The sequence below is a fragment of a genome, unplaced genomic scaffold, assembly GCF_019419815.1.
Source record: "Pyrus x bretschneideri cultivar Hongxiangsu unplaced genomic scaffold, Pyrus_bretschneideri_v1 Contig18, whole genome shotgun sequence".
Lineage (NCBI taxonomy): Eukaryota > Viridiplantae > Streptophyta > Magnoliopsida > Rosales > Rosaceae > Pyrus > Pyrus x bretschneideri.
Genome location: NW_025999479.1, coordinates 1875876 through 1901823, shown reverse-complemented (window position 1 = coordinate 1901823; position 25948 = coordinate 1875876). Strand labels below are relative to the sequence as shown.

At 37.1% G+C, this 25948-nt stretch overlaps 1 protein-coding gene across 1 annotated transcript; it reads left to right on the top strand.

The window, feature by feature from the left end:
• Window positions 1-3558: 3558 nt before the first annotated feature.
• LOC125476161 (regulation of nuclear pre-mRNA domain-containing protein 1B-like) lies at window positions 3559-9106 on the top strand. Its single transcript, XM_048581917.1, has 7 exons — window positions 3559-4073; window positions 4699-4946; window positions 5229-5387; window positions 5556-5712; window positions 5878-6020; window positions 6172-6207; window positions 8094-9106. The coding sequence occupies exons 1-7, from the start codon at window positions 3998-4000 to the stop codon at window positions 8832-8834; spliced, it is 1560 nt and encodes a 519-aa protein (XP_048437874.1). The 5' UTR covers window positions 3559-3997; the 3' UTR covers window positions 8835-9106.
• Window positions 9107-25948: the final 16842 nt, after the last annotated feature.

Here is a 25948-nt window from a genome sequence, read left to right as displayed (position 1 = left end):
ATCGAATGGAATTTTGATAGAAGATGTTGCATGGGAATTTAAAGCATATGTGGGTTGTTTTCAATTCCACCATTAAAATTCACGTCGTCTGTTTTTAATATTTGGTGGTAATTTTAAGTATTTAATTCTTCATGTAATCCATGTGATCCCTAAAAGATGAATACGAATGTAAAAGCTTGAATAACGCAGCAAAAGCAAGATTAAATAATTATCGATGTCATCAAAATCACTAAAACAATAAAAAAAAATATATGAAGTTTTACCTCATGTGAATTTTCTGAAACATCGATTTCATGTTTCATTCGTCAAAATTAATTTTTCTCAATCAACATGTTTGTTGTTTCATTGGTTTGTTTAACAATGGAGGGTCAGAGGGGTTTTGATAGTTAAAGAAGATAAATGATACGTTAAAAGTGATTTGAGTTGTATTTAGAATTTTTTTTTAAAACCTAATAAGGTCAAAATTGCCATTGCATAGTGGGGCAAATAAGTTATTTAATATTAAATTTTAATGTGGGATGGATTCAACATTTTATGGAGTGTTAATATAAAAAGCGTTTTTAGAATGTTAAATGAATTCATAATTTAAGAACCCTACTTTTTTGAATTATGTACCAGCGTACCATTTACCGATTTCTCACTTTCCCTTATTTATTTATTTATTTATTTATTTTTCTGAGTGGGCACAGTTCTATGTGGCCTGGTTCACCTCCAAATTTGTGAGCTGAATGATGGATGACACATTCCTGGTCCGAATCAATTTTAAAAATAAAAAGTTTTAGAAAGAACCCAAATTGAATCGAACCGACTTGGTTTTGGTTCTGCTAGTTCTCAATCCTGAAAAATTTTTAGGTGTACCGGGTACACCAAATTTTTTTGGTGTACCCTCACTCATTAGAATTTTTTTGGAGTACAAAAAGTGAGGGTGCACCAAATTTTTTTGGTGCACCCTCACCATTATGAGTGAGGGTACACCAAAAAAATTTGGTGTGCCGGGTACACCGAAAAATTACTCCTCAATCCTAACCTTTTTGCCATAATTTCATTTGCAGTTGTCCAATCAACTTTGTTAAAAAATATGAATCGACATGTTTATAAAAGTCCATGAAAGTTTACAATATGAGAATCTTGAATCTTTGGAAGTCCATTGTCTTTGCGGAAGTCTAATAACCATAAAGCGACAATTGGCTTTTAGAGTGAAACATTGTTTGGATGTACTTTTGAAATGACATAAAGCGTTTTTAGAGAAAATATTTTTGAATTCCAAAAACTTTTAAATTGCTTTTTACAAGAAGCACCAGTGCTTCTTTTAGGAAGCACTTTAAGTGTTTTTTAAGGATTTATTAGCATTTTTACTAAGAATTGTTTTAAAAAATATTTTCACTAAAAGCGTTTTCAGTCATTTTAAAAGCACATTTAAACGAGCTCTAATTTCTTTTCGGCTTAGTTTTTGTTAATCCCTTGAAACTCAACTTTAATCTTACGTTGCTCATTGAAATTCATTTTGCACAACTTTGCCTTCATAAACTCAATTTTTGTGCCATTTTGACATTTCACATCAATTCACCAAGTAATGCGAAAATTGAGTTTGAAAGAGAAAGTAACGCAAAATGAGTTTCAGGGGGTAAAGTACGATTAAATAGAGTTTAACGGTGCGTTACCCAAAAAAAAAAAAAAAAAGAAAAAAAAAATCCTTTTATGGTATTGTAGCAAGTGATTATTATTTTTTTATTTTTAGACAAATGATGATAGAATAAACTAAATTCATTCAAATTGTGAAAAGGCAAAAATTTGAATTTAGAATACAGTAACTTGAAAATAAAAAGACTTGATACCCCAAGTCAATTCACCACTACCGTGGATTGTAACACGGCTAAAGACTTCAAAATTAACCATTGAAATCACCTTGCATTGCTCTGTGCGCTCGCAGAAATGTCCCTGTAGACATCAAAATTTCAGTGAAATGAATGTTGACCAATAATTAAAATTTCAACGCTCACGTGTCACATAAATTTTACACATAGTGTGTGACTCAACGAAAAATCGAAATAAATCGGAAAAAGTCATCAAATAGGACATATGTCAGCACCTGTCAGAAATGATTTATTTCATCTGAATATTTATTCAAAAATGGGCCTTGAAATTTTCTATAAATAGAAGCCAATTTCATTCACTTCATTTCACCAATTCACATCACACCAAAACCTTAAAGCTTTGAAACTCTAAAGCTCTCAAGCAAATCCTGAAGGATCAAGAAAGCCCTCTTTGTTTTTCGTCAAATCCTCCTTTAAGATCAAGCCCCAACAGCCCTTGAAGAAAGTATTCATCGTTCATCCTAAGATCAAGCCCCAACGGCCCTTGAAGAAAGTGTTCATTGTTCATCCTAGGATCAACAACATTAACAAATCCACACACCCGTTCTTCAAGATCAAGCCCAAAAGCCCTTGAAGATCCGTTCATCAACCGTTCATCCTAAGATCAAGCCTCGATGACCCTTTGGATCAACAACATCAATAAATCTACACAACCGTTCATCATAAGATCAAGCCCCGACAGCCCTTTGGATCAACAACATCGATTGTTCATTCTAAGATCAAGCCCTAATGGCCATTTGGATCAACAACATCAACAAATCCTGACCCCGTTCTTCAAGCTCAAACCCAAAAGCCCTTGAAGATCCGTTCATCAACTGTTCATCCTAAGATCAAGCCATGACGGCCCTTTGGATCAACAACATTAATAAATCCGCATAACTGTTCATCCCTAGACCAAGCCCCGACGACCCTTTGGATCAACAACCCATCCGCATATCTACATTTTACAAAGATAGAATTAGAGGATCAAATTGTAAAAGAGATTGTAACCCCAAAATCAATACAAAATATTATTTTGTACACGTGTTCTTGTTTCAGGAATTTCCGTGTTTACAGTCCCTCAAATAACAATTGAACCTCGCTAAAATGGGAACCAGGATCCTCGCGGGATCCATTCCCTAGGGATCCTAGGGATCACGCAATCGTGTCCGTTCATCGTATATCGTGCGGTTAGTTAGAAATCATTTAAAATTTAAAATTTAAAATTCAAATATAAATAGTACCTAATGAAAATTGACCGCACGATATACGATAAACGAATACAATTGCGTGATCCCTAGGAAATGGATCCGGCGAGAATCCTGGTTCCTAAAATGGTAGTCCATTCCATTTTATTCCAACAGGTAAGACTGCCAGATCAGAAACTGTTTAACAGCCTCTGGTCTTTTATTTTCCATTTTCTCATAATTAGTGATTTCTTTTAAAATATATTTACTAAATTAGTTCGAACTTTCATTTACATAATTTAAATTCAAAACTTCCGACTTATAAATTAAAATAAATAAATATTTAAATCTAAGCAAGTAGGAGATTTGTTTTTTTTCTTTCCCTTCTGATTAAACGATATTTTACATAAAAAGAATGAGATTGTAAACTAAATCTCATAATACCTTAGCAAAAATATGATTCAAATTCGTTTATGGTGCAAATTAAATTTAAAAGCTTTTCACGAATACCACTATACCCACAGCATATTTGCAAGTAGCAGTTAGAGACAGAACCTCAGTTCTTCCCTCATTCTTCTGGCTTGGGCCCCTGCAACTGAAATATAGAAAACCGTTTCTAGGGTTTTGCAAATTCAGCAATTCTTCTCTTTAAATCATATCCACTTTAACCTCCCTTACAAATTCGTGATTCTGTAATTTGCTCAAGGTGGTCGTATTCCCCAGTTCAACTACTCTCAACTCTGATTCTCTCTTTCTCTACATTTGTTCCAATCCTCTTGCTGCCTTCCGCTAACTGGAGCTGTTTCGTCGTCGGTTTTAGGGTTTAAGTTGAAAAATTGTGGGGTTTTTCTGAATTTTCTGCAAAGGTTTTATCTTTTTCGAATGGTTTTTGGGTGTTCTGTTTAGTATAAATTGTTGGAGGGGTGGGTGGTGAAAAGTGCATTGTTGGAATAGGATATGAATAGTGTATTCACTGAGCAGATACTTGCAGACAAGCTCTCCAAGCTCAACAGCACCCAGCAATGCATTGAAAGTATCCTTTTTTATCTTTTTATTTATTTATTTATTTTTTTCCGAAGATTTCGCAATGCTCTTTTAATTTTCTCTGGATGATACTTGCTCGTTATTTGATCTAATTGATGAAGTAGCATATGTGATGTAATTGGTAGTTTGGGTTATCTGGTTTTCTGTTTGGGTTATGCTTGCTTGATGGGGATTGAATTCGAATTCTCTCTCTCTCGACGTAGTTTTTCTAAAGTTTGAAACGTAAACAATAGCTGATACGAAATTCTGTGATGCTGCTATGAAACCGAATAGGGATTGTTTTCCCAAATTTATTGCTACTCCACCGTCAAGTGGTTCAATGGTTCAACGAGATGGTTTGATACTCAAGACAAAGCAGGCACACAACCATTCAGTTAACTCTATCAGTATCATTAACTAGCCTCTCAAGCTTAGTGGGATGATGACTTCAGTAGCAAGGATGAAATGAGTTGTGAGAAAATGTATATACTGTTGATTTGATTAAAGTACTTTTCTTTCTGTAACTTTTTTGAAGGATGAGTTAGAACAATGTCCAGGTTTATATTTCTTGTTATCTTGTATGCATTCTGAGGAAATGATGTTTACTGTCTGTGTTGCCTTGACTTTCTAATAAGCTTTGTCACATTGGTGTATATTTCACCGGAGCAAAGCAGAACTGGTTGTTGCAACATGGGATAAACAATTCCGTAGTGCACAGATGGTTCAGAAAGTTCCTCTCTTGTATCTTGCAAATGACATCCTGCAGAACAGTAAGCGGAAAGGAAATGAATTTGTTACTGAGTTTTGGAAGGTTCTTCCAGCAGCTCTCAAAGTTGTTCACGACGAAGGCGATAATCATGGAAAGAATGTTGTATCTAGATTGGTAAGTCCCTCCTTTTATTTAGTTTCATATAAGCAATCCAGCTACTGCTAGCATGACCTGTAGCTGTAAATGAAAATTAAATTTCCGAGGAATTTGGAGTTGGGTATTAGGTTTGGTCACTATTCTCTTTTAAATCATCTTCCCTTCCTCCTTACGTGATCCAAGGAATGGTATGTTAATCATGTGAACCAATTTAAGAATTTTTTACCAACTGGTTTATTATTCTCTTTTAAGTTGTAAAGCAGAATGGCTTAACTTTGTTGTTGCTTACAAAATTGCTAGGTTGGTATTTGGGAAGAGAGACGAGTATTTGGGTCTCGTGCAAGGAGCCTAAAAGAAGTAATGCTTGAGGAAGAAGTGCCTCCACCATTGGAATTCATTGGCAAAAAGCGCCCTCGTTCAGTCAGAATTGTAAAAAGAGATTCACGCTCTATCAGAACGGTGAGAAAAAGGGCCTTCACTTACTTTTCTCATTTTGCTTCATTTTATTTCTTTTGGACGACCATCTCTGTTGAAAAAAGTCTTTGCTCAATTTGATACGTATTTATCTTGTACATTTGTACTTATTTTTGTCTAGAGATTTCTAACTTTGTGTTATTTGGAAAATAGAAACTTTCTATTGGAGGTCCAGCTGAGAAGATTGTATCCGCATTTCACTTGGTGATCAGTGAACATCCCACTGAAGATGCCGAGATGAGTAAATGCAAGTTTGCAGCTCACCGTGTAAGGAAGTTGGAGAAAGATGTTGACATTGCCTGTACTAATGGTAAACTAACAATTCTATACAGTTAACATTTATCGTATTAACTAGAGTATTGACAGGAAATATTTTTAGCTGTTTCCAAATTACATCCTTTTACATTAGGGAATGGAAGTCTTGCTTTGATTTTTAAGAGAGTTGTTTCTTATGCATATTTTCTTTTATCTTCAGATAAAGATCCAAAGCGGGAAACTTTAGCGAAAGAACTAGAGGAGGAGGAAAATATTTTGAAGCAGTGTATCAATAAACTTAAATCAGTTGAAACCAGTAGAGTAGCACTTTTATCTCAATTAAAAGAAGCTCTGCATGATCAGGTATCAAATCATACCACTGTTTTCTTTAACTATTGAGTAAGTTTTCAATATTGAAACATGCAAATAAGCAAGCATGTAGTGCTCCTTAAACAAGACACTTTGTTTCATGGTGTATGCTTTTGCTGACTTAATAGAATCTTTTTTTTTTCAGGAATCTGAACTGGAGAATATTCGAACTCATATGCAGGTATGCCTCTAATGATTATATTTTTGAAAACCTTGTATTTCTGCTTTTCAACTCTTAAAAAAAAAAAAAAAAAAAAAAGAAGTTTTAAGAGAAGGGAATATTAGGATGTTATAAATTTCACCATTCAATCACCATTCTATAGTATTCTTTAGGGCAAGTCGTGGATTGCCCTGGTGGTTAAGGCCTTCCTCTTCAATCCACTGCTTAGTGTAGCATATCGCTTGTATAGTAGTTCTTGAGAGATTGTTTGATGGATCTGCTGGACATTGTATTTTCATGTTTTAGAATGCTATAAAACCTCGTCTGTCACAAGGTAGCAACTGTAGCATCCACTTGACCACGAAACTGTTACAAGAAGCGGCAGCAAAAAATTCCTAGACCCAGTTGAGGTCATGGACCTGAATCAGTAGATCATTTTAACTCCATTTAAGATGTAATATAAATGGGTGGATGCTTAGGACTCATTTATGAGCTGCGTAAGACCCAAATGAAAAACACAATGAGTTACTGCCCTCTTCCACAGGTAGGTGCAAGTTCTGAGAAGACTGAAATGAAAACAGAATAGAACCTCTCATCAGTATCCTTATTTTGGAACTGTTTATTTGGTTAGTATGAGTTGTGATCTCCGGAAGTCTCTGAGATATTCTTGATTAAGTGTTTTACTGTCACACTTCCTAGTGCAAGAAAGTGGCTTTCTAATGGGCTTTCGGCTTTTTCAATTACAGTGCCTTGCTTGAATTTTCTATTCTGGTACATGGCTTGACTTCAATTTTAAACGATTTGTCAAGTGTTATCATAGTTCTCGGACGAGCAATGAAAAGATTCTGGAGCACCAAGTATTTCTTGGCGAGCTCAATTTTACGTATTTGTTCCTCCAATGATTGTAGCACGAAGTATTTCTTGGGGAGCTCTAATATGATCAGATTTATAAGTAAGCATCTCTTGCAAAATATGAGCAATACCAAATCCCTCCAGAGCAATCAACTATGGAGAAGAATTTTGACATTAGGACTTTTTTGCGTAATAATCTCTCTTGTTACTCTTGTTACTGTTCTGAGAAAGAACTTTGTTGTCGTATACTCCAATTCATAACCTGTTTTGTTGTCCAAATCACAACCTGTTCAGTTATTCATGGGCGACAGATGTAGGCTATGTTAGGGTGAGGGATTTTCAAGTTTCAAGGGGTTGAGGCCAAACTAACAAGGAAATGGACTAAAAAATGTTAGATAGAGGGGATTAGAAATGCACCATGAGAAATTCAAAGGCATGTACAAGGGATTTGTAAATGACTCCTTCCAAGTAGTCATTTGTAAATCCTTCTCACATGCCTTTGCGATACTCATGAAATGCATATCTAATCCCCACTATCTAATTCTGTAGTCTATTTCTTACCAACTGGGCCTCAATTCCTTTGGACTTGGAAGTTACCCAATTGGGTCGTTTCTAGCTGGCCTGGTCTGATTGTATCATGTCAAGTTTTCAGTGAACTTTGTGGTAATAGATGCATTCAATTCCCATTCGTGGAAGTTCTCTTATATATCGTGTTAGCAAGCTTTGCACCGATCTCAGGCTAGTTTTCAGTACCTTGATTGTGATTATGAGGTCATGAAAACCATCCAGTAAATCAAGATGGTTGACATGCTGATGTAGTAATTCCTTCAAAGCGTGCTATCTTTTGTGCCCTCAGTTTATTTGATGTTGAAATAATTTTACACGTGGGCTTTGTTGTATTCTGCCAAAATATTTAGAACACGGGTCTCTCTCAAAGTCACTGTTTGCAGTCGGTACAGAGATCTGGAACACCATTGTTTAGCTTTGTAATTATAACAATAGTGCAGTGTATCATCTAACTGTGAAGTTGATATGTTATGTTTTGATGAGTGTAGGTAGCACAGGCACAGGTAGAAGAAGCCACCAACATGCGGAAGCGGCTCAATGATGATGATTATCTGTTTAAACAATCAAGTGCGACCAGTCCATTGACTGATGCAAATTCTAAAGGCGGACAAACACCTAGGAAATCAGCTGCAGCCATTGCAGCTTTGGTTGCTGACAAGCTTGCTGCTTCTAGTTCTTCTCAATCGATTATGACTTCAGTTCTTTCAACATTTGCAGCTGAAGAAGCGAAGAATGCTGGTCTGACAAAGCCCTCCACGTCTATGCCCCAGAGTTCGGGCGCTGAATCAATATCCAAACCTGAGAGGTCCATGCCCGTATCAGATGCCAATGTTTTTATGTCATCACAAGCGCCTTCTGTGCAGCCAAGCCATTCGTACCAATCAGCATTGGTTCCCCAACTGCAGAATCAAGCCCCAACCTCTCAAGGTCAATTTCACATGCTTCCAAACCCACCCTCCCAACAATATTTACAGCCATCAGGAGGGGCCATGAGCCCATATGTTTACGGTAGCATTCCACCTTTGCCTCTAGGGCCACCACCTCGCCCACCTCATATGGTGACATCAATGGTGCCTTTGGCTCAGCAGCCATTGCAAATGAATCAGCAACCTGTACAAATTAGCCAGCAGCAACCAATACCCTCAACTCAGCAGCCTCCTCCTGCTCCTAGTTTCCGGCCACTTCAGCCACCCGGAATGGTGTATTATGCTCATCATCATTCTCAGTAAATTTGATAACTTACGTAGACAGTATAACCAATGTGAAATTTTGAGGAAAAGCATTCTGTAGCGGGATCAAAATTTTGTTTATTCATTTGGTGTTAGTGTTTTGACATTTTTCTTCTCTTGGAGTTGGCATTTCGGCTCTCGTTTTTGCTCTTTTCAGATCCGATATAAACTTTTAAATGTTGGTTTTGTAACATTAATCTTGAGTGGTTATTGTAACCAAATAAAAATGTCATATGATGTCTTTACAATGTGTATAAGATGATGTTTGCTAACTTTTCTGAAGAGGTTGATTTAGGACCTTGTAAGAGTCGCTCTAGCGCGGATTGCTGCTTCAAAAGGCTTGTATAATTTCCATCCGGGCATCTGCTACTGGACGATATTTTCAGATACATTATTCCCCACAAACAGATGATATCTTCGGCATTGTTCTAAAAATTCCCGTCTAGCGTTGCCTAGGCACCGCCTAGATGTTCGGCGGCTAGCCACCATCCCAATAATCTCTAGGTGTTTGAAACTTAAGAAAGAGTGTCAAGATTTGCTTAGGAGCTCATCTAGACCCACCTAGGTCGCAAGTCTCACTTAAATAAAAAGTAGATAACTTGCATTTTCTTTTTTCAATATATTTCAAGAGATTTGTTGAATACTTGAATGAGCGCTCATTATATACTTGGTCCCTTGTTTTCAATATGTTCTAATACTTTATAATATATAAGTCATTTTATTTTGCAATTTATGTATCCTAATACAATTATGTCTTTTTTTTTTTTTTTTAAAGTATAAGCAAACACTTATTTGTAAGATATATAATAGATTTACTTAAATACACCTAGGCCTCGCTTAGATCCCGCCTAGCCGCCAAGGGGTTAGGCCCCAGCCCGCTGCCTGACTAGCGCCCAATGTCTTTTAGAACCTTGATCTTCAAATACAGATTATAAACTGAGCGCAACACAAAGCACAAACCTTAAAGAATTGGTGTGTGCAACCAGGAAGAGCAGTTTTGAGTGTTGTGAAAGCAATGACATAACATCAAGGTGTTGTAGCCTTGGGGTTATTTTTCTCTCTCCATCTTTCTTTTGTTTATCTGAGTATTACATTGGATGGTATTGCACTTGGTTTGATATTGTTCTGGTCGGCAATGCAAGGATACAAGAACGCAAAGAGGTGCGGTTACACAAAAGGAAGAAATCGTCATTCTTCTCTCGAAGAAGGGATGTTGGGTGTGAAGAAGCGATCAAGAGAGAATGACCTGTTGGAACCAAATTTGCGCATCACTGTATATGGAGGAAATGCATAAACTCACCTACCTGTAAAACAATAGACAATCGTGAGCAAGCCCAAGACTGAGTTGGGGTAAGGGTGGGGTGGGGGTGGGGATGTGTGGGGATGTGCCAGGCCAAAAGCTCTCCGATAGTCAAGTTAGTGAACTATTTTAACTCACGTAGTGCGCAAGAGAATTAGCGTATGGAGATTGTGTTACTAGAGATGAACACTAGATAGGTGTATTTATACTGTGTGGAAAGAGGCTTTTTTAGGATATATTCCTTGTTCTAAACCGGGAGAATCCTAGAGGATATCTAGAAGTAGATATTGCACCCTCTTAGTAGTTGTGATTACTTGCACCGCATGCCAATTCTTAGATGTAGGAACTCCAAGACTTATAAGGATATGATTAAGTCTATGTCCGGATCTAATCGCGTAACTTGCGGAGCAAGCATGGTCATCTTAACATAGTCGCTCGGACTTCGCCTATTGCCCTAGAGCAGGATGATGGTGGCACCACTACTCCGTCTGATCTAGCTCCACTTGAAGTTGATGAGTCCATAATGGACTTCCGAGGTAATTATATTTGGATCAACTTTACTTCGGCCTTGAAAAATCACGGTCCCACAATTACCCCAACCCTTGCATCTGAAAGGCAACTTGTTCCCCTTGAAGATGGATAGTTAACCAAAAGCCATGCCTTTTGGAGTAAGTTGGAATACATACCGTTTGGTCTTCTAACTTTGTATGTTAATTCGACTCTAGGCCATGAAGTAGAGGCGCTTTGGATTCAAATGTGGGATCTTGAACGTGCCATGAAGTTTGGAATCATAAGGCGTTTGCATTTGTTGCATGTACACGAAAACGAGAAATTGCCTCTAATATTCCTTACTAATTCTAACCATCAGATTTGCTAATTTCAAAGTGGGTCGGATCGTATTCAATGGCTAGGTGACTCCACAATGCAACGCTTATGTATATGACCCCAGACCTTCATTTCTCATCCTACCAAAACCCTCAAACTACTAAAAAAGGGCTCAAACTTTTTCACTTATCAATTTAAAAATTCTCCCAAATCCTTTCGTCCTTCATTGATGGTGTCTTCAAGCAAAAACCCCAAATCACCCAAAATTTCACCTCATAACCTATCGCTAACTAGGGTTTGCAGCTAGGAAGAAGGCCAAGCCTTCGTCGGGGATCGTCTGGATATTTTAGGTTGGTCTAGTGCGAACCCGGCCAAGACATCTACGTCTTTCTTCCAGCATCATCTGATCCACAAAGTCCATGTACTAGGATTTATCCTTGGTTTTTGGACTTAGCCTTACGTTTTCCTCTTTTTAACTTCTTGAAAGGCATTCTATTATGTTAGAACATGGCCATCTGCAATCTTTCCCCGGTTGCCTTCAGACAGATAGCCTGCTTTGAATTGTTAAATCAATGGTATGGAGCCGAGCTGGGTATTCAAGAATTCAAAGTTCTGCACAACATATGGAGGGGCTTCGACAACCACTACTATTTTATAGCCAGACCTAACCTTGTCTGGGAATCATACATCTTCGACGTCCCTTGGCAAGACGCAGATTGGTTTAAGGACATTCTGGTAGCTGACAGAAATTAAGAGGGGGATATAGAAGGAGCTAGGGTTAGGACCATCCATTCTCCTAATTTGCAGTTCAGTAGCGAGTTGAAAGACATCGGAGTATGTCGGCCATAATTAATCACTTGGGCAAATGCGAATTCCTGCAAATCACCACAAAAGGACTCACTCATTCAGGTCCAAAGTTTCTCCAACCCTAGAGCTGAAGAAGCGGAAGCAATCAATGCTATTGCTTGAAAGTTAGGTAGGGAATTACAGAGTTTCCCTATTAAATTTCGTGAAATTTGATCTTATTAGTTGATTAATGTAGTTAAATGTTAATATTGTGCATCGTTAAGTCATTGAATGGACTATTTGTTGTGATTGTGGATTGTTGTTGGAAAATAGTGTGATATAGCCGATTAATGAAACGACATTCTTGGTTCTCATATGGTTTCGTTGCATAGACTAAAATCTTGTGAGGCATGCTTGTTGTTTCCATTGAGTGATTATGGAACTCTATGTTCTTACTAGTTAATTACTTGACAAAAATTCAGAGTGTAACATAATGAGTGAACTATGAATGGCCTGATCCCTGCTTTGGGTATGTAGGCATCTAACGAAAGGTTAGATGCAGCCATGAAATAAAAGAGAATTATTGCATAGTGGAACCTTTGATTGTGTTTTGGATCATGCCTAGGAGGCGAGGCATGATAGATGAACAGTTACATAGTGACGTCACGTGTCGATCTTGAATGTATCTCGGGATCAGGGCATGAAAATAAAGCTTAACTAATTATGGCCGCCTCTACTCTACATACAGAACTAGTATTCCATCAAGGCCTGAATATTTCCTGGATGGATCTTATTCCTACAATGACTTTTTTTTATTTTTGGGTAACTGGAGTTGCATTATCTGGGCAAAGATGCCATAAGGTTACAGGAAGGCCTACAAAGAGGCAAACAAATAGAAGCAACTACTAAAGAAGAGTAGTGCAAGAAGGTACAAGGAAACCATGACGCCACATCTAATTCTATAGCGTCCCTTCTCACACTACCAGATACATTTAAGGGGGGCATGGAAGACCATCGTTACACAAAACATGAACCAGGGAAGATGGAGGTCTATCGACCCAAATATGATCACGTACTTCCCTACATTGCCGCGAAGCCAAATGGTTCGCAGCCGAGTTGGCCAACCTTGGAACCCAAGACCAGTGGCACTCTTGAAAAGCCATTCCCAAAATGCTACACTTCCTGAGAATGGGAAAAGCATCCCAACTGCCCTTCCTTGCCAAATCCCTCAGGAAAGAAATTGATTCCAAGGAGTCCGATGCAACAATTATCGAATTCCATCCTTTACTGACCCCCAACTTACACCCATGCCAAATAGCCATTGCCTCCGCCATTGCAACACCAGTAGCCTTGACTTGGTGCCGAGAAGGTGTCAAGAAACGACCATCCTCATCCCTCGTCACCACTCCCGTGAATCCCCTCCTATCGCTTGCCACCCAGCAGGCGTCCACATTAATATTGACAGCTCCTTGATTCGGTGGAGACCAATGGACTCCATCTTCCTTACTCATTGGACTGGGCAAAGACGTGGTGCTCGGTCTTGAAATTGTTTCTTTAAAGGCAGAGACCGAATGGGAAATAGCATCAATAACCCTTCTTGGGTAGATAGTTTGATTGTTGAATTGGAAGTCACACCTTGATTTCCATATATGCCAGCATGTATAGTCAATATAAGATAATCGATTAATCCTCACCTCCATCGACCCATTCGCCGAATCATACATCTATACCAGCCAGTTTGCCCAGTTTGATACCTGCAGTCGATGAGATCTAATATTCAGTATTCCCCCAAACCAAACCACTTGCTACCGTGACTTTGGTCTCTTGAGTGGTACCGGTACTATGTCTTGTGCATCAAACAAACCCCAACAACAAAGCTAACTAGCGCCAATGGAAGACATGACTGGAAAACAAAAAACAACCAAACACTAAATAATATATATATATATATATATATGTATGTATATTAGGTTAATTAATTGATGGTCTGGTGGTATACTGGATAGAGGCTGCGCATATATATATATACATATATATATATATATTATTGGGAGTACTGCTCTAATTATATATGTTAAGAGTACCAGTGAGTTATTAAACTGGTGTTATCTTGTATGTTCAAAGATGCATGGTTACATAACAAAAGGAATAACCAGCAATTTAACCACTAGAAGTCTAGAACGATAAGTGGATGGATGCATCGTGGATGTTATGTATAATTAAATGACGGTTCATTAAAATTATAATGTCACTGCTGCCACTACATCTCCTGGCAAATTAAGGCCACAAATTAAGATTAATTCCACATCAGCTATGCTTATTGTGGGAAGAAATGGAGGGTCCCTCCCTTCCTACTTGGCAGTCAAAATGGGGTTAATTTAGCTGCAAATTACCACGACATCCTAAGGTAAAATTTTCTGTGTGATTGAACACTACGAGTCACGCAGTGTGATGCTGGGATTAACGGTTATTTCGATTGAGAACATCTTTTGATGTTATTTTGAATTTCCTTTTTAATATTTGTATGAGTTTTTAATATTTTCATAAAATCGTTATCGTTTTTCTTTATGATTCTAGAGAACAGTTTTTAAAAGTTTTATACTTCAATATCCTGTATTCCTTTAAGGCCTCATTTAATGAGAGAATTGAATTTGAATAGATAAACAACTATTTCAAGGTCTGTTGAAAGATAAAATGAAATTTTTTGACCAACTTAGACGTAGAAAATGAATTAACTAAAGAAAAGTTATTTGTTCCAATCCTTCACAAAATCAAAGGATTCGAAGAAAGAAGTTTTATTCATGTCTAATCTTCTTCTAATCACCTTAAAATGCAAAATCATTCTGCTTTAACTTCAAAATACTTTGAATTGAAAATGTATCAATTTTGATTCAATTCTCTATACAAAATAAGGCCTTAGTTTTAGAAGAACATTAACTGTAATTGTGTGGACTCGGACAACATGTTCTCAATTACATCCCACATCCTCTAATATATATATTCCAGTTGATCGAAATTGTCTGAGTACTGTTCAGTCTCTAATATTTAATAACATGCATTTCGTCATTTTAAATTCCAATCATTTGACAATTCTTCAGTATTCTTTTTAGAGACGCAACTCTGCATGCATTTGCATTACAAAATTTAACATTAATTAAAGAATTCTCAACTGATGAAATTTGATTTCTATAATTTGTGAGTTTTTTTGTTTGGCTATTCTAAAATTACAATGAAATTTAATGCATATCTCAAGTTATTAATGTTCGGTAAAAATGATTTCATTTCACACCGAATAATATTAGAACTTAGGTATATATACACAAGCAGTTTGTAACCACTAAGAGAAACAAACTAACAGATTTCTTAACAACTAAGAAATATCTTTTGATGATATATTTACAATATTACCCTTTATATCCCCCCTCAAACTAAATTGAGGAATCGAAGTTGAAGTTTGTCACAAAGAAAGATGAATAAGGACTTAGGTAGAGACTTTGTGCAGATATCAGCCACCTGATCTTGAGTACAAACAAAATGCATAGAAATCTGTTTAGCCAATACTTTTTTCCGAATGTAATGATAGTCTATTTCTACATGCTTTGTTCGAGCATGAAAAATAGGATTTTTGGCTAGAGATATGGTAGAAATGTTGTCACACCAAAGTTGGGGAGAACTAGGCAAGCAATAACCGATATCCACCAATAACTGACATATCCAAGTAATTTCAGAGGCAGTGTTGGCTAGAGATCTGTATTCTGCCTCTGTGGAAGATTGAGCAACAGTTAGTTGCTTCTTAGCACTCCAACTAATCAATGAGTTGCCCAAATAAACATAATAACCTCCAGTGAATCTTCTGTCAAGGGCTCAACCAGCCTAATCAGCGTCTGAGAACGCTGTGATGGTAGGAGTAGTGGAACATTTGGAGAACCACAAACCAAGATTAAGTGAACCCTTAAGGTATCTAAGAATTATTTTAACTGCTTGAAAGTGTGAGAGTTTGGGATTTTGCATGTATTGGTAGACAAGATTAACTGCAAAACTGAGATTTGGCAGTGTCCAGGTGAGATATTGGAGAGCAACAACTAATGAACAATACTCAGAATCATTTTCACATGAGGGAGAGGTATGATCAAGTTAGGAGGTGTTGAGTGGGGTACTACATGGTTTAGCTCCAGTCATATTGGCCTTAGACAACAGATCCAAGATGTATTTGGTCTGTGATAGAAAGATACATGAGGAGGATCTTTTAACTTCAAGACCAAGAAAGTAGTGGAGAGGTCTAAGGTCCTTGATTGGAAACATGGAGTTGAGTTGTTCAATTACTTGTCGACATGCTGCAGAATTAGGACCAGTGACCAAAATATCATCAACATAGATGAGGATGAAAATCATATGTGGAACCTTTTTGATAAACAAGGAATGGTCATTTGTAGAGCCAACACTACCAAGAGAGTGAAGAGCACCATGAAGCTTCTCATACTAAGCTCTCGGAGCTTGTTTTAGACCATATAAAGATCTATGCAAGTGACAAACATGAGATGGCTTGGTTGAATCTTCAAATCCAGGGGGTTGTTGCATGAAGAATGATTCATTGAGTGTGCCACGTAAAAAGGCATTGCTAACATCAAGTTGGTTCAAAAACCAATCAAATTGAGTTGCAAGAGTGAGAAGTAGCCTTATGGTAACTGGTTTGGCTACGGGACTGAAGGTTTTAGTGTAATCTAAACCTTTTTGTTGATTGAACCCCTTGGCAACTAGTTGGGCTTTGTATCTGTCTATAGTGCCATCAGGTTTTCTCTTGATTCTAAAAACCCTTTTGCAACCCACAATATTCTGTGATGAAGACTTAAGAACCAGAGACCATGTACCAGTATGGATAAGAGCATTGACTTCTTCTTGCATTGCTTGGCATCAATGAGCATACTTTGAGGTTTGAAGGTAGGTATTGGGTATATAGTCCACAGAGAGATAAAAGGGTATATGGTGTTTAGTGGTAGTGAGAGCTTTAGGATTGAAAATGCCAGATTTGTACCTAGTTTGCATTGGATGAGTGTTGATGGTTTGAATAGAGTTGATGTGAATGGGATTTGAAACTGCCACTAGAGAACTTGAGATGGGAGTAGGAGGAATGGAAGGGGATAGAGTTGATGAGGTGGTATGAGTAGTTGTAGTAGAGAAAGGAAATGTGAAAGTAAGGGTAGATGGTTTAGTTGATCCAGACCGAGTATGTAAAGGTGGAGTTGAGGTTGGGAAAGTGGACATATGGTGGAATGGAAAACTGTATTCATTGAAAAGAACATGTCTTGAAATGTACATTCTGTTGGTTGTAAGATCAAGACACTTGTAGGCTTTGTGATTGAGGTTGTAGCCGAGAAACACACATGCCTTACTTTTAGGATCCAGTGTTGAGGAAGTATAGGGCTTGAGCCATGGGAAACAGGCACAACCAAAGAACTTTAAAACTTCATAGTTTGGTGCTTGATGATACAGAGATTCCCAAGGAGATTGTCTGGATGTAGTGGGCAATCTATTTATAAGATAGATTGCTGTGTTGAATGCCTTAACCCAATATATGTGTGGTACTGTGGAAGCTATCAAAAGAGTGCGAGTAGTTTCAACTAAGTGACGATGCTTGCGCTGCACACCCATTTTGTTCAGGTATGTATGGACAAGTGAGTTAATGCTGAATGCCATGTGTAGCCAAGAAGTTAGAAAACTGAGTACTCAAGTATACTCCACCATAATCAGATCTCAAAGTAATGATCCTGGTACACAAAGAGTTTTCAACCAGAGACTTGTATTGTATAAAAGTTGACAGCACATCAGATTTACATTTTAATGGATAGAACCAGCAATATTGAGTATAATCATCCACACAAAAAGCCTTGAGAAGAAACTATAGTTGATGGCCCCCAAACATCTGTGTGGATGAGTTCAAGAGGATTGCTAGTTGTACAAGATGTAGATACAAAAGGAAGCCTAGAACTTTTGCCTAATGCACAAGAGGCTAGCTAGTTGTACAAGATGTAGATACAAAAGCAAGCCTAGAACTTTTTCCTAATGCACAATCGGAACATAAAGACTTATTTGTATTAGCTAAAACATAAATACAAGGTTGAGAGTCAAATTTATTTAGAATCTTGGCTGATGGGTGACCTAATCTTTGCTGCATGAGAAGATTTTCCACCATAGGCCAGATTCATGCGATGCAGGCAATCACAGGCATCATGATCAAACTGATGACAAATCTAGCAGGTTTTTTTCTTGTTGTAAGAAGAAAAATTATTTTGACCTCCACGATTATAGCGTTGATTATTGGTGTGTGGGCGATTATAGTTTGTGGATCTCTAATTTTGAAAGGATTTGTGATTACCACAATTGAAGTGGCCTCGATTGTTAGGATGATCCATTCCATGACTTTGATTGTTGAAGGTAGAAGGAGACTAAGCCACAAACACCTGAGAGTTAGGGTTTGGTGTAGAGAGTGGAAAAATACCCGCAGAAGTGTTGAGAGCCTGAAAAGATGATGTTTTAGAGATGCTTTTCTTGCGATTGGCTAGCTGAATCTGTCACGCCCCGGGCCCGAAAATATTTATAATATTTATTTTTCGGGAAATAGTTCCAATGATAGGCCTAATTTCAATTTATGTATACAAAACATAAGATTTCCTTTTATAATAAAATTTCAAACTCCTTATTTAGTTCAATTTCTCAATCAAAGCTTTGTTTCATTTATTTAATCTCACTTATTGTATGGCTGCATCTAACGTCTCGTTAGACTACCTACGTACCCTAAACAGGGATCAAGCCATTCGTAGTTCACATTTCCAAAAATTCAAACTAAATCCAAATATATTCATTTAATCCAACATATACCACAATTATATTAATATTCAAACCACATCAGTTAGGTTTCAAAAGCATAATTAGAATAACGAAATTCGCATAAAAACACAATGTCAGTTCCCTAGTCGTGCGCTGCCGCACCCGCTGACTCAGCTCACCTGAAAATTCAACTGTTTCTAAAAATTCTCAAAAATTATAGAAATGAAGATCTCAAAGAGTAGAGAAAACTTTATACCTGTGACCAAGTTCAATTTGGCCTGGAAAGGCTCCAATTTGCCTCGAATGCTCCGGAAACCCTATAAAAGGGTGGCCCCAAAACGTCACCTCCGGTGCTCCGCCGCCCCTACCATTGTTTGGGCTTTGTTCTAGACCTCATGGGGAGTCTAATGGTGGTGGAGAACGATGTAGCTGGCTTCAGATTTAGTTGATTTGAACCCACACCCGCTGCACCCCACCGTGCGGTTTCTCCCGATTTAAAGTCCAAATCCCTATATTTTTGGGATATAATAGGAAGATGGAAGGTCGTGGAGGGATTTCCAAGTGGTTGTTTGATGTAATTCACCGGAAAAAGGGGTGAAAACCCGTCGGAAATATGTATGGCGCCGATTGGGTCGGGTCACCAAGACCCAAGTCCCCATCCTCCGTTCTTTTTTCTCTCCTTTCTCCTCCCGTTCTCTCTCCCCATTGGTCACCCCCCTCCATTCCTTCCTCATTTTCCTCCTTTCTATTTTTTCTTTTAATCACAACCATCCATCATTTATTTTTTTCTTCAATCATAGCCACACACGTGGCACAATTCATGGCTCTAGATTTCTGGAGCCTTCTAAATGGAAATAAAATTACCAAAATAGCCCTGATTTTATACGTTAATAACTCTTTCATTATAACTCCGTTTCACGAGCGGTTTGTGCCCACACGTTCCTCAGTTCAGGCCCTATTCAAAATATAAATTGTGACCTAAAAAGGTCTACGGATTTTAAATAGTTAATTTCCAAACTTTAAACCTCATAAGCAATTTAATTTAAACTGAAGTCAAATAAATTAATATAAATTCCCGAAAAATAATATAAACTCTCAATACCACGAATACATACATTATAATAATTCCCGTAACAAAACTTTACGATTTTCCCAATTCTATCTTTGGAACTGTACATCGATTTAATTTCGATTTTCTTCACATATTCACAATTATGAATATAAAATTCATATATTTAAAATTTCAGGATATTACAATCACCCCCCGTTAAAATAAATCTCGTCCCCGAGATTTCAACCATCGAATAGTGACAAAGAATTAGAATTGTTTCCACCATTCCTTTAATGGTGAAAGATATCATAATCTCAATCTTACGACTTTATTTGAGCTCCAAAATAAGCATTTAATGAATAATAACCGTGATTCTCACTCACACTCTCAAATTCTCAGCCACATTCATTGGCAAAATAAGTATAAAAAAATTCTAACCATGCCCATTGGCAAAATAAATATCCACATTAAGCCAAAATTTCTCATGGCCTCCATTGACTATACACAGCCGTTAACACAATTCTTCTTCTAAAATTTTAACCACCATCACTGACGATACCAACATAAAAAAAAATACTCAATATTGGCAGCATACATATTATAAATTTCCAGCCATAACTATTTTCAGCCAATTTAATATCAAAATTCGAAGTCATCCATTAGTAACCTAGTAGAATCTCGAAATTTCAAGCCAAAGCTTTATAATTGACAAACCAAATATCAAAAATTTCAACCAAATTCATTGGAAATTTCCAATCATACTCACTGATTAATGGAAAGAAGATTAAAGCCAAATTCGCAACACCACTAACATAAATTCTCATTCTATGATTCCTTTCATTTTCGTAATTAACTAAATTGCCCATGGTAAAAATTTAAAGCCTTTTAAATCTTCCTTTCAATCGCTTTTCTTTTTTAATTTACTTCAAAGTGCAACCACAAATATAATAAATGAGTGACTCACTCATTTATTATGTCATTCACATTTCATCAATTAAAAGAGAAAATTGAAATATGTAACACTCTATTGGCCAACAAAACTAAACCTTATTTATCACATAGCCACGAGAATAAGTGCCTGTCCTCAACTTGGTTCACAATAACCAATTCAACATTGACAATTTATAACGGTAGTAATCAAACCAATCGAAATTAAATTTACAAACTTCTCCATCAATTCTAGTTGTAATCGTCAGTAGCTAAGTAAACATCGCAATGTCAAACCAAACCACTAAAATTGACATTAGCAAAAATTCCAACCAAAACCATAGTCATTATTTTGGTAAGAAAATAAAAAGAAGTATATGAACATGTTGTCATGAACCCACACAACACCCCCAAATTTGTCACAATACCACATATGTATTTTGGCATGTCAAGAGGCAACCAATTGTGTAGAAAATAGAGCATCAATGAATCTCTTTTAACTAATAGTGGTCCAATAATTTCCTCTTACATTTACAAATCTAAAGTCAAATTCCAAGCCGTGACTATCGTGGATAACAAAATATCATAATTTCATGCCATAATTCCTCTTATATTAAATGAACTCAAATTTCATTCCATAAATTTCATTCATATCCACCCACCATTCTCATTATAATGGCAAACCATAATCACAGTTTATAATTTCATTCCCCTTCAACAAATCACCATATCTTCCACAAATATTAACATTTCCCACCACATTTATCGTTGCCCATAACATTTTAAAATTTCTATCTACACTTATCATTGACAGAACAATGATTTCACCATCATTTTCTTTTATTTCAATCAGTGACTAGTAGGTTGGAAAAGATTGTAATATACCTGGCCAATACACATCACACTTCCTTTTTCTTTTCTTCTTCTTCTTCTTTCTTTCTTTCTTTCTTTCTTTTTTTTTTTTTTTTTCCACATCTACGGGCCTTTTTTTGCCCAATTTCACATTCACAGGCCTTTTTCGCCCAAGTTCACATTCACGGGCCTTTTTTGCCCCATTTCACATTCACGGGCCTTTCTCGCCCAATCTCACATATCCACCTTTATATCCACAGGCCTTTTTTGCCCCATTTCACATTCATAGGCCTTTCTCGCCCAATCTCACATATCCACCCTTATATCCACATGCCTTTTTGCCCAATTCACATATCCATCCTTATATCCACGGGCCTTTTTGCCTAATTCAATTTCTCAATTGCCAGGTATAATACAAATTCTCTATTTACTTATCACCACCTCACAATCACCTTAGCATTCAACATTTTCATAATGCATATCCTAATATCGATTCAATTCAAGATCAATCCAAAACTTTAATCAAATGCTCATCTTCGAAGCTATAACATGAATACGATATTTTAAAATTTTCCTACTCCCATTCAATTCAATTCAAAGCATCATAAGTCACAATATATGCATTCCACATAATTTCCGTCATACTCATAGAACTTATGAAATAATGCAATATAAATGCAAATCACAATTCCCATTAACGAAACTTTCATATTTACCAAGGAAATTGCACCACAATCATAATACAATTTATATATGTATTTCACATATAAAACATGAATGCCACTTTATTCCTAAGAATATGAATTAATGCAACCACAATACATATCATAATGTACACCAACAAGACTCATGAATAGTGCATCTCGTAGAGTAGGATCATTTGCTCTGATACCATTTTGTCACGCCCCGGGCTCGAAAATAAATATTTTCAGGCCCGGGACGTGACAAAATCTCTTTGCTAAGGAGCAAGCCATGTAGTTCATCAATTGTTGAAAATTCGAGTCGGAATTGAATGGCATTAATAAACGAGTCATACTCTGGGGAAAGACCATGGAGAGTGATAGAGATCAGACCAGAATCTTCAACTGGAGAGCCATCATTGGTAAGAGTATCAGCAATTGCCTCAATTTGCTGAAGATATTGAGCAGCAGTTGAATCTCCTTTGGTAAGATTACGAAGTAGAGAGCGAAGCTCATGAATGTGAGACTAAGAGGCCATGGCAAGTCTTGATTCGAATTTCGCCTAAAGATCGTGAGCCGAATTCACACCAATAATGTAGGTAATGAGGGATTCAGATAGCATGGAGTTGAGCCAGATGAGAATATTTTGATCATTTTCATACCAAGAAACATAATCAGGATTGAGAATGCAATTGCTCGAAGAGTCAAGAAGAAAGTGAGGCGGTGCCGTCATAGATCCATCAATGTGACCAGCAAGGTTGTAGCGGCGAAAGATCAGGGCAAAGAGAGCACTCCAGGTCAAGTAAGTGGTGGTGGTGAGCTTGATTGACACCATGGATCCGATGTTTTGGATCGTGACTGAGGTAGAATTTGAAGAATTAGGGTTTGGAGAGGTAGTAGGAAGGGGATGAACTGGAGAGGCCGATTCCATCGAAGAAGACGCCATTGATAGATTGACAATGAAGACAGAGAGGAAGAGAAGAATCGATCAAGAGCACGATCAAAGATCTTGAACACGATTGAAGAATCGATCAAGAAAATAGAGAAGAAGAGCGCAGAAAGAAGCGGGAATTTTGGGATCAAAGAAGTGGGAGTCGTTAGACAGAAAAGGTGAGTGATACCATGTTTGGTAAAAATGATTTCATTTCGCACCGAATAATATTACAACTTAGGTATATATAAACAAGCAGTTTGTAACCACTAAGAGAAACAAACTAACAGATTTCTTAACAACTAAGAAATATTTTTTGATGATATATTTACAACATTGCCTTTTATAATTAATACATAAATGAGAGAGTAGTTAGCAAATGTGCTGGTGTTGGCATCATCAGTGACGATTGTGGGTGATGCTGGTGTTGGTTCTTTGTGGTGGGCAGGCCAATAGTGATAGGAGTAGCGGTGATGGTCATAGAGATGTGATATCATAGGTGGTGGTGTTCACATGGTGGTAACGTCGATTATGATGGTGGGTTGTGGTGGCGCCAATGGTGTTGGGAGTGGTAGTGATGATTGTGAAAATGTGTGGTGGCTGTATGGTGGTGGTGGTTGTGATATCGTGATAGCAGAGGTGATGATGGTAGAGATGTTGGTGGTGAGGTTGGTGGCAACGACTATAGTTGTGGGATTCGCGGTGATGTCCTTGGAAATGTGGCCGTCATATTGAGTGGTAGTGATGATGTGGGAATAAATGGTTGTTTCACTTTTTTATTTTTTAAATCTTACTCATAGAAATTTAGGAATGACAATTACTTACACGGAATAGAAGTTTGAAATTTCAAGTGTTTGTTCACCTTGGAATTCTAAATGTTTATGAATTCAAATAAGAGAATTAGCACATACTAATTATATATTGTGACTTTTTTTCAAATTTCATATTTATTTCTCTCATTTAAATAGGAATTGATGGTAAAATCTTAAGAGTCTTAACTTATTTTTTTGTTCAATATACACACATGATCAAGGTGAAATGGAAGAATCTAATTAACTTGGAAACTTAGAAAATAGAAGTTACACGAGAACACTCGGAAAATTAAGCAAGCAACAAGCATGCATAATGATTTATACAAATCTAAAAACTCCCATCGATCCCACACAGTCACATATGTATGCTTAGGAGTTGTTATGGCCTTCTTCCACTGGACTTGCAGTGCTAGTAGTGTTGGGGACATGAAAATTTCCAGGATGGATCTTGTTATTATTCCTACCATGACCATGTACTGCAGAGACTTTACTGGTCTCTTCAACAAGTTCCTCTTGCTGCTTATTCTTCTTCTTCTTCATTTTCTCCTTCTGTTGCTTCTGCATCACATAAACCCCTGCATAGCTAGCGCCAATCGAAGACATGCCTGGGCCTGGGAGTTCGAAAGAAGCTATATGCCAACTTAATTCTTGAGGATTGGTTGGTGAAGTAAGAGACTCTAGATTATGTGAGTATTTATAGGAGAACATTCACACTAATATGTTTGTGTGTTTCAAGGCTGACTTTTTTTGGTATTATCATAAGAACCCATGAATGATTAAACTGGCATTATCCTTTTTGTTCAAAGATGAACACAGATACATAGAGGGAATAATGGTGGCCACACCACATTTTTCTAACCACTAGAAGGGTATGTGGATGCGTATGTGTTACATATTTTTAAATGTCGGTTTATTAAAATTAGTGTTACCATTCTTGTGGCAAACCCATTAGTGCCACAAAGATGCCACATCAGCTGTGCTTATTTTGGGGAAGAAATGGAGGGCGCCTAGTTGGACATTAAATGTTGGTGTTTTGTTGGATAAATATTTCAGGATTTGCCCATTGTATATACACGACATGCACATAATATGCTCACAGATCTGAGCCAACCCAAAAACCCAGATGAATTAATACTTAGAAGTTAAATTAGGGTTTGTGTTTCATGTTAGGGCCTATGGGTTGTGGAATAAATTTCAAGTTTTGATGTGCTACAAAACTGGGATGGAACAATTTCTGGTTCAAGTGCCCAATTGCAGAAATTTGTGAAATTTTTTCCGTAATGTGCATATGGTGTGCATGGCAAACTTCAAATAATATTCCAACTCCAAAAACCCAGAGCTCACATCTCTCTTTTCGAAATTAGAAAAATGACGTCATCATCTGCGACGTCACCACCATATACACTATATGCACACCTCATGCACATCATATGTACATTACAGGCACATTATATGCACAGAATTGGAGATCGAGCAACGAGCTGCTTTTCTCATTAATAAGAAACTTTAACGGCAACCTATTGGTATAATGGATACAATTAAAACATAATTGCTATGTATATAAATAAGGTTACAGTGGCAGTTTGAAAAGTCTTGTTACATATAGCAATCACCACTTAACCGTGCACGTGGAAAACATGATACTCGTTGTTATTTCATGGACACACATGATCCTTAACATTCTCTAAGCTTTTTCTTAATTTTTTTTTTGGCTAAGGCCAACTAGGTTATGGTCATACTCGCTAAATTTTGGGGCACAACATACGTGCATCATGACTAGTGAACATTTATGCTTCTCGTTTTAAGATGTTGCCATTCACATTATAGGCACACCACATGCACATTACGGAAAAATTTTAACAAATTTCTGCAATTTGACACTTGAACTAGAAATTGTTCCATCCCAGTTTTATAGTACGTCAAAACTTGAAATTTACTCCACAATCCATAGGCCTCAATATGAAACACAAACCCTAATTTAACTTCTAAGTATTAATTCATCTGGATTTTTGGGTTGGCTCATATAGATGAGCATATCATGTGCATGTTGTGTACATACAATGGGCAAATCCTGAAAAATGCATCAAACAAAACACCAATATTTAATGATTGGGCTTTGTTCCCA

Bases quoted from the DNA above. Each gene is read 5' to 3' on its own strand.
- LOC125476161 (XM_048581917.1), top strand. From the start codon at position 3,998: ATGAATAGTGTATTCACTGAGCAGATACTTGCAGACAAGCTCTCCAAG. The intron at 5,388-5,555 runs GTGAGAAAAAGG...TTTGGAAAATAG, and splicing joins ATTCACGCTCTATCAGAACG to AAACTTTCTATTGGAGGTCC. The intron at 6,021-6,171 runs GTATCAAATCAT...TTTTTTTTTCAG, and splicing joins AAGAAGCTCTGCATGATCAG to GAATCTGAACTGGAGAATAT.